A 13,718-nucleotide genomic window follows, 5' to 3' on the forward strand; every position below is an offset into this window, starting at 1 on the left:
ATGGACAGGCTTGAGAGGTGGGCCCATGCCAACCACATTAAGTTCAAGAAGGCCAAGTGCAAGGTCCTGCACCTGGACCAAGGCAATTCCAAGCACAAATACAGGCTGGGCAGGAACAGCTTGAGAGAAGCCCTGAGGAGAAGGATTTAGGGGTGCTGGTTGATGACAGACTCAGTGTAAACTGGCAATGTGCACACGCAGCCCAAAAGGCCAACTGTATCCAGGGTCCAGAGGAGGGCCAAGAAGATTATCAGAAAGCAGGAGCACCTCCTCTGCAAGGACAGGCTGAGAGAGTTGGGGCTCTTCAGCCAGGAGAAGACTCCGGGACAACCTTATAGTGGCCTTCCAGTACCTGAAGGGGGCCTAGAGGAAATGTGGGGAGGACCTTCTTCTAAGGGCATGTAGTGACAGGACAAGCAGAAATCGCTTTCAACTGGAAGAGGGTAAATTTAGACTAGATATAAGAAATAAATTCTTTACTGTGAGGGTAGTGAGACACTGGAACAGGTTGCCCAGAGAGGTTGTGGTTGTCCCCTTGCTGGAGGCATTTAAGGCCAGGCTGGATGGGGCTTTGAGCAACCTGGTCTAGTGGGAGGTGACCCTGCCTAGAGTAGGGGATTGGAATTAGGTGAACTTAAAGGTCCCTTCCAACTCAAACCATTTGATGATTCTATGTAACTTCTGAAAGGCCAAGTGATATAAAATGTTTTCATTATCTTCCTTCATTTCAATTTTGATTAAAACAATTTAAAAAGTAACTTGCCATATAAAGCATTATCATGTTTCTTGGAGTTCAGGTGAAAACATGAGATCAGAAAGCAATTTTGGTTTAGACTTGTAGGATTGCACAGACAGTCTCTCCACATGAAAGATTTTTAGCGGTACGCTCTTTTAAGACCTGCTTTCAAAACTTTGCTCCCAGGTTTTCCAAACCACAACCAATAGTCTTTTCTACTGCCTTCTGATGACTGGAACTGCTAATGGAGTGTGCTGTTTTAAGCAGTGGTAGTTGTGTTATCTTCAGTAATAATTTCTACTATACTTCCTCTAAAAATTCTCATATTTAATAATAGGAATCCCATCCATGCACTTCGATTAAAAGTGCTATAGATGGATCTACAATCTGGTTTCACTGTGACTTGTCTGCTAAGAGTTTGGTATTCTTGTCAGAAAATATATTTTTAAGCCAGGATGGAATTTGAGAGTACTCACTTTAGGTAAGAGCGCAGTAACTAAATCATCTCGTTTGCACTCTCACCACACAGAACTCCTCTCAGATGTAACTACAATTTACAGTTTTGCATCAGTTTCTTTTAGCACAGCATACTTCTGCTGCTGCAGCAGTGCTCAGAGGAATACTGAGAGGACTTGTTACTATAGCTTTCCTAAAGATGAGGTAATACTTCAGGCCATCTCTGTAGCTGGAACTCCATTTCTATCATACCTCTGACAAAAAAAAAAAAAAAAAAAAAAAAGGAACATTTGGAATTTGCCACTGCAAAATAATAAAAAATGAAAATTTTCAATTTCTAAGATTGGTTACAACAGAACAGCCCATTCCATCATCAATGACAGCAAATAAAGTGATGACTGGATTAGATAAACTGCCACTTATTTTCCAAAGGCGGCTTGATATAAACGCACTTATAAAACAGAACAGACCAGTTGGAAGGGACACACCAAGTCCAACCATCTCTGAGGTCTAACCAGAAGTTAAAACATATTAAAGCCGTTATTCAAACATCTCTTGCCTTTTATGGTAAGTTCCAACTCTTCAGCCTGGAAAATGAGATTGTGAGGCATATTAGATGAAAGAAAGTAGCTAAATTCATTACCTGAGGTATAGGTTTGGCTGTCAATATGCCAAAACATCTCGTCGTATCCTCAGGAGGATATAGCTTTCGTCTCCTAAAGTTGAGCTCATCAGGCAATGGAGTAGTTAACACCATTCCTATTACATACAGGTAACAGGGCTGATCAGGTTTGGGATAACTATCCCTCAAACATTCTGGAATCTAAAAATCATAAAACAGAAAAACATTAGCATGATTAAATTAGCAAAACTAACCTAAACACTATTCTTTGAACAAGCCTCCCTATGCTTATTTGGTAAGCTACTGCTAAAAATGAGGAATAAGAGAATTAATTTAGACTCAGGTAAGCTCTTTCTTATGCAAAAAGATTTGATCAGCAACCTGGCCTGGAACTTAGGAACTCATGTCATCAAAGGAGAACAATGCTCCCAGATCTTCTTGTTTGCTAAGGGAACTTAGCACTACACTACACCCCTAACCTTCCACTGCATCCACTGTGTTAAAAACATAAGTCTAACTGTACAATACAGACATAACTTCACTATTAACACAACTAAACTTTTGGTGCAAATTTCTAAATTTGGTCAGTATATCTGGAGCACTCTATATCCAACATCTTTCAATCTGAACACTAGAAGGAAAATAAATAAATAAATAAGGAAGGAGGGAAGGAGACAGAAGCAACATAAAAACCCTCTTACAGTCTAGTAATTCAGCTTTCCTATAAGCTTGGCTGAATTTACATCTTTATTAACACAGATTCTTTTCTCTAGATAAACTGTTTTAAAACATCATTTTCTTTAAATACAATTGGAATACAAAAACAAATTTTTATATACAGCCTGTGCTGCCCAGTATTACATGGTAAAAGTCTTCTATTAACAATTCTAGCTTGTAAATTTAAATGCTCTCAACAGCCAAGAGCATTTTTAAATATGCTGCTCATATTTATCATAGATCATCCCTTACGTTTGGTAGGAGTTCATTACCTTATGGATCTCAGAAAGTTATCCTTCTGCTTATCTAAAAATAAACTTCAATACATGTAGTCATGGATTTTAAAGTTAGACTGTAGCAAAACTAAGGCCCTGGCTTAGTGGAAAATTACTCATAAGTTTAATAACTGTATTAAGCCCAAGAGGATCTTGTAGACCTTAAACATTTGCCAAAACTTTTTTTCCAGATGTGAAAAGTTGGGACTGAAGTGAGGGAAAATATTCTCAGATTCTGTATTAAAAAAAAAAAAAAAAGCTGAGAAAGAATGATGCATTACTTGACAAATCAACCCGTCTGAATGAGAAAGAATATAGTTATGCATTTTACAAGTAGCCTTAATTCAGAAAAATCACTAGAGGTAAGGGGACCGAAAAAGGCCCTCGTGGTGACAAGAAACACCAAGAAACACCTTGCAAAGTTTCAAGCCAATAAGTGTTGCAGGAAAAAAAAGGTTTCCTAATCTTGTAATTCGCTCTATAATTTTCTTTATGATGACACAGTCTCCTTTCCCAGCCTTTCATAATAACCAATTATTTAAACTACTATTAAAATTGGAGTATGTGGAGGAATCCAAGAATGGAGTTCTTGATTGGAACAGCACATCACCATAAACTACTACTCTAAGAATACATGCTGATGTTCTCAGATGTGATCAAGGGCTATGGGCTTCTTCATGAAATGCAAAGATTGTCAGAAGCTATTACCAGAAGCTACAGTTTGTTACCAATCCTATTCAAAAGACCATAAGGCAAAAATCAACAACCACAGGGGAAGAAGGAAGGTTCCTGAGTGATTGTAAGGTATTCTGACAAAGCTTCTTTCCTCCATTTTCCTCACAAATACCATAATAATAAGTTCAACCATACAATCTTAAATGGCTGAAACCTGTTGTAACAAGTTTACGGATAAGCTACTTAATGACACAGAACTATCAACTATCTCATATAAACCTTTTAGTATTTTAGGAGTAATATTTAAAAGTAAAAATATTAGAAGTATATTTGATACTCTAAGGGTTAAACAAAAACATGAAAATCTTTGTTGGAGCAATACAGTTACTGAACTAAACCAAACATCTAAAGAAAACATTAAAAATAGGTAAAGGAGCAATTTGTGCACTTAGTTAGTGGCTTGCATATAGTTTTGACCTCCTGAACATCTCCATCAATCTTCAATCATTTCTCTAGAAAATCAGTAATTCTTCTTTTGCTCTAGTACATTTACCAGAGAACTTAAGTATTTACAGATTATCAATGCCAGATAATTCTTCCTTCCAGTTATGACAGTTTGTATGAGAACTGTTAGGCCATGGCCTGAACCAGCGATTGAGCACCTGGTGAAGGAGTGTACCCAGCCCTGGGAGCACAGGTGGAAGCAATTCACCTGTGTGACCAGGAGGAGTGGACCCAGGATCTCATCTAATCTCATTTAAGGGCTGGCAGATGCAAGGGAAGAATTTCTACTTGGAGTTCGCATTCTCTGGGGTGTTTGGCAAGCCCTGATCCTCCCAAAGGGATAACTGACTCCTTCGTTATGACCAGACAGTGACCACTGTTTTTCTTGGGTTCAAAGCAACTATATCTGCTGCTGCCTATCCTTACACCATACTAGGAAAAATAGTTACCAAGTTTTGAAGAAACTGTATGTTCTTTGAACTACAGGCACATTTCCATAACATATGCTCCCATAAGCTCACTAAGGTAATAATGCAAGCTTCCATATAGTCAAAACTATAAAATACACCAAGTACAAACTGAATTGTTTCAAAAGATTCTTATCAGATAAGAATAAACATTAGCACTGAGCAATACTAACAGCTTTAGGGTAGCACTGTCGTCTTTTTGTAGAGCCTGGTCTTCCTGGCACACTGGTTTCTTCTTCATCATGTAAATCAAGCTCTTCCTCATATTTAACCGTTTCTTTTCCAACTGGCATCAAATGGTCATCCAGTTCACCTAGGTATTGTGAAAGATTACAAATAAATAGCATTAAAAACAATCATACTCTCGCCTTGTCAAGTTCCATCCACACATGCTCAGGAAAACACCTCAACTAAGTTTTTAAAATTCACTTACTATTGCAAGTAGTGTAATTTTGGGAAAAGAATGATAAAAGTTATTTTTTCTAAGTATTTATTTTGAAATAAAGTATTACAACAAATGTCTTAATATAAAGTTAACAGAAAGTGAAAAATTGAATACTGTTATGAAAATATCCAAGAAAATTCAAGCATCTTTGGCCACAAAAAGCAAGCAGTAACTGAAATACTTGTCTAAAAAACAGTCATGTGAAGTTATAGCAACAAAGAAGGGACAGTTATATCCATGTTTCATTCAAATTAGGAAATGATACTGTTGACTGTGCACTCAACACAGAGTTGGGCCACAGAAATATCATTCTGGGATAAATTCACTAGTATGGATTCAGTCATCAAAAAATGTAACTCATCATAGTTTTTATTTAAAAGAAATGTAAATATTTCCATATTACATCAGAGCACCGATGACATTCTCTAAAATATTTTAGAATTAAGAATACGCTCCATTATACTTACTAGAGACAAGACAGTTGAAATAATCCTGCAACTGGATTCTGTACCATGACTTAAGATGCAGTAAAAGTACAGTTTGGGGCTCTGGATTTGTAATATTTTGTTTAAACTCAATTATAAAAACCAAGAATTTATTTTTTGGCTGCAGTATCTAAATCCTGATCTACAACCAATACCTTCTAGACAATGAAGTTTTTTTCCCTAATACACTGAATATATTCAGTATTGAAATCTCTTTGGCTTTCATTAAAGTTGCATTTGCTGCTTAAGACAAAATTAAGTTAAATAACTGGAAAATGACTTTAGGTTACATGGTGTAAGCTAAACTATAAAGTACACGATGGTATCAAAGACAAGCTGAAAGGAAGTAAGAATAGACAGCTTCAGCAGAAATTCATGTATATACATAATGTCTAGATCATCTTCAATATTTAATTGTAAAAAATCTGTTTACCAAAGAGATACTGCTTTTCAAATTCTTACCGATTTTGTGCAGTTTTTCACAGCAAATAAGAGCTACAACTCTCTCAGCCAATCTTGCACAACTCATTGGAGGACCCTATAAACATTTAAATATTTCTTGAAGTCTTTAGTTGATTAGCACATGTATTACAAACAGTTTAACAAAAACTTTAGGCAAACAAAACTTAATAACATATTACACTGATGACAGCTTTGTGTAGATATGCTAGTTTACATAGTTTTTCTACAGAAATCAAAATTACAACCTTTTGAATTCAGAATACTACTGGTGAAAAACAATTAAGCATGTTTACCTACAGCTGATACATAAGCATGCAAAAAACCAAAACAAACAAAAAAAAAGCAAAAAACCAATGGATATCTAAATATTTTTGCCCACTGAGAAGACAGTACTTGTTGCAAAACAGATAACAGAAATAGATTTAAATGCAGTTACGGAGCACAGTGCAGGAAAAGAAAGTCATGTGTCTTTCATTAACATCGAAAAATATCAATTTAAAAAACGGAGCATGCACACATCTATACCAACAAATTCACTTATTTCTATGCTCTTCTGTCCCTAAATACCTACAACAATTGATGCTCGAAGAGGTGAGTTGATTGGCAGGTAGAGAGTAGAGTAGAATGTATGATCAGGTAGTTCTCGGGTTTTACACTTGGGAGCTAGGTGTGTAAATGGATCACTTGGTAATCTAGCGCAGTACCTAAATTGAAAAGAGATTTTTCAAATAATCCAAACTTGCAAAGTGAAACTTAAAGACATTTTCTATGAACTCTTACCTTACTGGCACAAACACTACAGAAGACCATTTTACACTACGCTTAACACTGAAAGAGTACATTGTTGACTTGTGTTCAACTATCTGCCAATTAGGAGACCTCCAAGTCCTATTCCACAAAGCTGGTCTCTAAGGTAGTTCCAAGGTTGCAATAATGACTACTGTAAAAGTGAGTATTTGTCATGATTTTATGATTTTTGTTATCAGTATTCCACATCATTACACCATGTAAAGCACTGGGAGTTAAAGAGTTAATGCTTCAGTTCCATGGACTGCTTATTTTCCAGGTACCCATTTCTCAGAAGAGTAGAACTACGTACCCCAGAGGACTTTGCGTTTCCATTTTCTGCTCAGAGGGAAGGCTAAAACTGCTTGCAAGTCACAAGACTGCCCCTTTTTTTGCTGCTTGTCTTGGCAGTGTATGCTCCCTAGCCATCTCTCCTTCAGCTTTAGAGTAAGGACTTCCGTTTTGGACACTCACTCATTTTATTTGCTTTATTAGCCTCAATTCCTATTATATTGTGTTATCTTGCATTCTGATATGATATTTAGTAAATTAGCTTTCCTCTGCAGATTGTTGCCGCTGTTTTGTTTTTAGGCCCATCACCCATCTCTCTACCCTTCCCCTTTTTCCCACTTTCTCTGGGTGTGGGTTTGCAGGTCCCCCTTCCCCATTAGTCACAGAACCAGGCTGAACCAGCTCATAATTCTTTTACACCTCCCCCTACCCCCCCACTCTTTTTCAGGCTGTCCCCCTGTCATGGACACAGATAGATCTAGAGATAATTCAATGACACTACAACAGTATTCCATCCTATGTACCAGAGTTTCATTTAACCTTTTTCTCAATCTCCAGATCCCCTCTCCACTATAATCACATCCCCTACTTCACGAATACACGCCAAGATCAAACATATCAAGGAACTTTTTATGCAACCGTTGACAGTGACATGCAGTGGACCTTCTCATGGCTCAAGAGCAATACCATGCACAACCACATGCCAGCCACACTTTGAGTAATCAACCATTACACTCCGTCTCAATCTGACTGCTTTGCTGGATTTCATTTGCCAGGCAACCCACCTAAATGATCTGTATTACGTAAATTTGTCTGCTGATATCCTATGTCACTTACATGAAAAACTTTAGTTAACAGAAGGATTTTACATGACCCACTTTTCCCTTGTTCACGGAGTCAAGCATACCATCACACATGAAACAACAGGTTCAGACATACAAAAACTGCTCTTGAAGAAACTGTTGGCTGTTGCCAATCACCACTTCTTTACACTTATGGAAACATACTCTAAAAGGATTCATACTAAATAGTTGAGCAGTCATGTACTTCTCTGGCTCCTCCTTTTTGCCTTTTTGGAAGAGGGTCACAATATTCACCTTATCCTGCCTCTAAAGGCCTTTTCTAACTGCCGTGACTTTACAAATATACTATTGGCTAGTTCTCTTGGAAACGTACTCTCCAGTTTAGCAGAGCGGTACTCTGTTCAGCTTAAAGCATTGTTTTTTGTTTTTTTTTTCCCCCCAACAGAACAACACTTTGACTTTGTAAGAGTGAATTTCACAATTGAAACATTTTACTACAGTTTTAATAAGCCACTTATTTGTTTTTAAAGTTAGCTTATTAAGAGAAAAAACAATCTTGCTACCTGCTTTAAAACTAAATGTTTTCAGGGCAGCTTTTATCTACACGATGATTTTAATTAAGCAGGAATCTATTATTATGTTTATTATCAGAGCTAGAATATCTGTAGAATAAAGAGAAAAAAAAGCAAACTGTACCTTCAAACTTCCATGACAATTTTCTTTGGAAGACCCTGTCAAGATTTCCAAGATGAAACGTGCACAATGCCCAAGCCTATATTCTTATGTTGCAAGAGAGAGTAATAAACTTTCCATGCATAGAAAAGTAGCAAAAGTGAACATGCCTCATACCTATTTATGTGTCCAATTGCAGTGTTGATAGTAACTCTTGGACTGTTCTCATCTGTTCTCAGCACATAGGGTGGAAACACATCATCATCATCAACAATGGGTTCAGTTTCAGTTTCGCTGGTATCAACAGATTTTGAGCATTTATTTCTCAGGATCTTAACATTTCAAGAACAGAATACGTTACAAGATTTTTCCTTTAAAACACATTACAATAAATTTAACAAAAGTAGGCATAGTCCTTTGACCACATACCTTCTCAATTGCTTTATATGTCTTAAGATCTTCCTCAAAACTTTTAATTTTGTCTGTATCTGCTAACATTATATAATTGGAAATTGGTGCTCTAGCTCTTCCTTTTGACTGCACATAGGAACGGTATTCTGTGGGCAAATCAAAACGCACCACCAAATTGCATTTTGGTATGTCAACACCCTCTTCTACAATACTGGTAGCAATAAGAAGATTGGTCTCGTGTGCTCGAAATTTTCTAAGAACCTGTAAAAGTAAGGAAGACAAATTTGAGAGATTGATCTGTCAACATTTGCATCAATTAATCAACAAGCCATTAGAGCTAAGAGGAATTGATCAGAGATTCCAAAAACTTGTTTAAATAGCAGACATAAAGATACTAGTGTTTACAAAACACAGCAAGGCTACTCTGTCCAAGTAGCTAGATTTTTAGGAATTATATCTGATATGTGGAATTAAGCAAGTCTAAGGATCTACTGTCAGGCAACAGAGAAGCATCACACCTATTTACTTAAATTTTTAAAATACGGTATAATAAAATACTACATTCAGGAGAGTGGTTTTTCTTCCTATCACAAATTTCTGAGGCTGAAACATACTCTTTTGGGACGGAAATAAAAGACCAACACATTCTAGAGTTGGTACTTCTATTTTTAATGTTTACTAAACAATAAGGATTTTTTTTTTTTTTTACTGGAGAAAGACACTTTACATTTAATATACCTTTAAGTACATTCGCTATTAAACTGATCTACTACATTTCAGTAGTAGAGCTTTATTACTATCAGGAGCTTTACTACATTAAAATTTTGTTGCTGCATTACTGTGCATTTCTTGAAGTCTGACTTTAAAATTACTCTCTCCTCACCATGTAAAAGGCCAAAATGACAGAAGCATACAATGATTTCAAAAAGGATAGAAGATAACAATATCATCACAAAAGCTAGAAAGTTGACAATCCAGCCTAGGCAGGAAAAAAAAAATGCATGTGACCTCCAAAAAGTTTACATGCTCAAACCATGGAGTTTTACATTTATATAGTTTAGAGATTTAACAAATGCTCTTTTAGCAAAAATAAACAAAAGCTTAATAACTGTTTAAAATGCTAGGAACTTTAATTTGCTGTGTAGTATTACTATACTACTATTAATGCAATGGAAAACAAATTAAATGGTTAATGATCTGACAAGAAATGAGCATGACTTTAAAGTTTTTACATAAAGTTTTGTTTGTGCAATGTGACATACAATTTATCTAAGCATCTGTTATTTTTTATGAAGAACATCTGTACCTCAAATTAGCATGCATGTTTGTAAAACCACAGGTATTCCCCAAATTTCTAACGACTGTTCTCAGATTCTGCCTGTAAGAAGAGTACTGAAGTTACTTCTAGTTTCAATTATTTTTCTTGAAGTTACCTCTTCCTGCTTTCTGAATTCTACTTCCATCTGCTTGTTACGAGGCTGATTCTTGCCAATGCCATGTCCAGTTATGAAATTGCTACTGATGTAAGCCAGTTCTGGATCCTGTTTGCCAGCTTCTTTTATCAACCTAAAAATATCACGTGCTTTTTAGAAGTCACACAAGCCAGACAATGGAAGACAATCTTTTGTTAGCAATACCTACATTTAAAAATGAATAAAAATGGAAGTGCAAAAATTAAACATCTTGCTAAAATATAAGCTAGCCTTAATTTCCCCTTAAAACTCTAGGTTCTACTGAAAGCCTTTGCAAGGAAAATAAAGGACAGATTATACGCAGCACACAAATGCATGTATCATATACATTCTAGAGCTATCATGGTAAAATACATGGTTAAAAACCAGATTTTTTTTTAAAACCAAGCTACTATTCTAAAGCTTCCTGTTAACAAACTCTCCATTCATGATATTTTAGTTCATTTTCTGTAAGGGACAGACTCTAGCAGAAATACCTTTTACTGCTCCCTCAAAAAAGTATGTTTCCTGAATACAAAGGGTTCATTCAATTTTTTTTCTCCTACATCTTTCTTTAGCGTATATAGAAAGAAGTAAAAAAGGCTGCCCTTGGCAATGCTTTGGTTTCAAAAAAAATTGCTTGTATAAATAAAGTAGTGAATCCAGAACAAGGTATTTGTGGATTTAAAAGTATTGTCAACTTGCTCAAAGTAATTGTTTATGCTGTAGCATCCTTAGTTGACCTGTTTTCAGCATGGAAAGAACATGGGATTTCTCAGTCATAAAGGTTTATGACAGCAGAATCAATAAAACCAAGGGTTCTTACACAAAATTTTATTTCTTGCATGTCTCAGAATAGCCAGCCCAGCACCTGGCTGGCTCTGGCAGTATATCCCTTTATTTTCATCAAGAGGTTTTCCTCCTGTCCAAGGAAAGCCTGCCTCCATATACCTCCAACAGTAATTCCAACCCCTCCCAGTTACACCTTGAGAAGTTCTGCCTCATGGAAGAGGATGGGTGCTGTACTAGCTACCTACCAGTACATAGCCAGCTAGCTGCTGCCAAACAAATGGAAAATGGCTAAGTTCTCCTTCCTCTCTCTCCCACTGGAGTGCTTACTACCCAACTCACTGGTTTGAATAGTTTATAGGAACCCAGAACACTTCCTTCCTTTGTATTGTGTTGAAACTGTAACTGACGGGGAGAATAAATAAGATAACAGAAAACTGACAAATAGCTTGGTACCGTTACAGAAACAAACTAGAAGGATCCTCTTGTACTAAAATGTGCTCTTATTAGCTTGAGGCTGAACAGATTCACTTTTTGTATGCAGTCTAGGCTCTTGAGACAAGCATTCTAAGAAAGTAGGAGTTACAATTTTAACAATACTTTCTTTTTATTTTTGTGTAGCATTTTTACCAAGCTGTATAGCTTCAAGAGCAACTACTACTGAACATTAGAAATGTTCTTTTTGTGTCCCACTCATTACAGAAATTGAGAAAAATTAAAAGCAACTGAATAAACATGCCACTGTGTAGATATTTTGAAAGTTCTCGAGAAACGTTTAAGACTTTAACCTCATGGTTTAATAGAAAATGTAAGTAGTGGTAGCTAACAGGCACTGTTTTCCTGTGATATAAAAGAAATTCTGCTTTCAGATCCTTCTCTAGGAGAGCTGTGAGGCACTGCAATGAAAATGGATGGATACTGAGCTTTAGAAAGTGATTTCTAGTTTCTCTAAGCTCCGTTTCAGAACAGGACTCAAATGTTCAGACAAAACAAAAGAGTAAATAGGCCACTTCATCAGTTGTGTTGTACTAATAAAAATGTTGGTTTCTGAGGGGAGATTTGTTGGTTTTGTTTCTGTTTGTTTGTCTGTAGTACTTACAACATGAGTAGTGGCCATTGCTGAAGTTCTCCAAAGAAAGATCAGCTTTCACTGCTGCTTCAGTGAAAAAAAGTCTACCTACTTCTACACAGCCCAATGCTTTCCACAAGGGTTGCCCTTTCTTATGTCATCATGAACTACAGACTATAATACTATTTTATGAGGTTTGTTTTACCATAATGTACATTTTTGTTTAAATTGATGCATATTGGATCACTGGAAGCTTGAGAGGTTTCGATACACAAATTCAAACTCTCATGACTTCCCCATTCAGGAAACAGTACCTCTTCCTGTACATATTGCATCAATACAGTTATAGTCAGCAGAGGCCCTTGAACTTAAGCATCTCCAAAGAAGGCCTACAGGTTTCTGTCAACCAGCTCAAGTCTGCTTATCTTCCAAGAATTCTCAGACTGAGTGAACATTAACTAAAGGAGCATTTTGAAATTATGCAAGCTAATTTTCAGTGGAGAATATGAAGTAGTATAGTTTTATTTTTTGCTGCCCCTAACTTGAACCAAAGGCACCTGGGGCTTAAAGACAGAAGAAAGTGGCTACTTTATCTAGATACCATATTCTCTGTTGGTTTCAAGAGCACTCAATATATACTGATTGCGCATAAGTCTGTCTACAAGAACATTTGATGAAAAAAGCTAGAAATTAAAGGATTCGTAGAGTTTAATAGATAACTAAAATTTAACAATTCTGTTCACTTCTTGTCTAGTGGTGAAACACTCATCCCAACTTTGCAAAAAATTTGTCATAATCTTTTGAAGTTATTTCTTCTATTTACAGGGAACATTAATTCCACTGAAGTACATGATTTGCATTATATTGCATATTTATACAAATATATTTAAGAATGTAGAAAGGTTAACAATAGTGTGCACAAAAAACACATAGGCAAGTCTGTACATCAAAGACTATATTGTGCAACTCAAACTACTCAGTCAGGTAAAAGATAATAACAGAAGCATCAGATTCAGAGTCATCCAGAACTCAATAAGCAGACTGCAAAGTGCACTGTTAGCACGCTATCAAAAAAGAAAAACCCCTGCATCTTCCCTTCCCCCCAAGATATAAATCAGATGTCACTCAGTTTGTGTCAAATGGTGTTTCAGAATTAAGAATGTTAAGCATATCTATCATTGATCACATTCAGGAATAAGACCTGATAAGAAATGAGATTACTCCAAGGCATATCTTGGCAAAAATTCCAAGATTCCTATTTTTCTTGGTGAATACTGTAAGAAAGTGCTTAGTGTAGTACTGGTAAACCTTCAGAGGAACTTTGGCAAGTGTAAATTTGCTTTTCTGCAGGCCTGTATCATGTAATAAAATGATTTAGTAAGCTAACTGTAAAAAAAGTTAGAGAAATTTCCAGCATCCATTCCAAATATATAAAGACCAATTAATACAAATAAGTTTACTCTTATTTTACAGTTAAGGTACAATAAATATTTCATCTTCTACACAAATCAAATTGCAAACTCAGGTCCAGAATGAACCCTTGAGTACAATTTTCAAATACATTTACTCTCCCCATTCACACACAACCTTTTTTTTTTTTTT

General features: G+C 36.1%; 1 protein-coding gene across 11 annotated transcripts in view; it reads right to left on the minus strand.

Moving 5' to 3' along the window:
- DICER1 (dicer 1, ribonuclease III) overlaps positions 1-13,718 on the minus strand; it is a 64,841-nt gene that overhangs the window by 19,900 nt on the left and 31,223 nt on the right. For all 11 annotated transcript variants that reach the window (XM_046941796.1, XM_046941801.1, XM_046941795.1 and 8 more), the window contains 7 exons: positions 10,241-10,373; positions 8,826-9,068; positions 8,574-8,728; positions 6,416-6,548; positions 5,845-5,920; positions 4,626-4,765; positions 1,836-2,015 (listed from right to left, as the gene is read on the minus strand). In XM_046941796.1, coding sequence (XP_046797752.1) covers positions 1,836-2,015; positions 4,626-4,765; positions 5,845-5,920; positions 6,416-6,548; positions 8,574-8,728; positions 8,826-9,068; positions 10,241-10,373 — 1,060 coding nt within the window. The remainder of the gene's footprint in view (positions 1-1,835; positions 2,016-4,625; positions 4,766-5,844; positions 5,921-6,415; positions 6,549-8,573; positions 8,729-8,825; positions 9,069-10,240; positions 10,374-13,718) is intronic.

Source organism: Gallus gallus, chromosome 5 (assembly GCF_016699485.2).
Source record: "Gallus gallus isolate bGalGal1 chromosome 5, bGalGal1.mat.broiler.GRCg7b, whole genome shotgun sequence".
Classification (NCBI taxonomy): domain Eukaryota; kingdom Metazoa; phylum Chordata; class Aves; order Galliformes; family Phasianidae; genus Gallus; species Gallus gallus.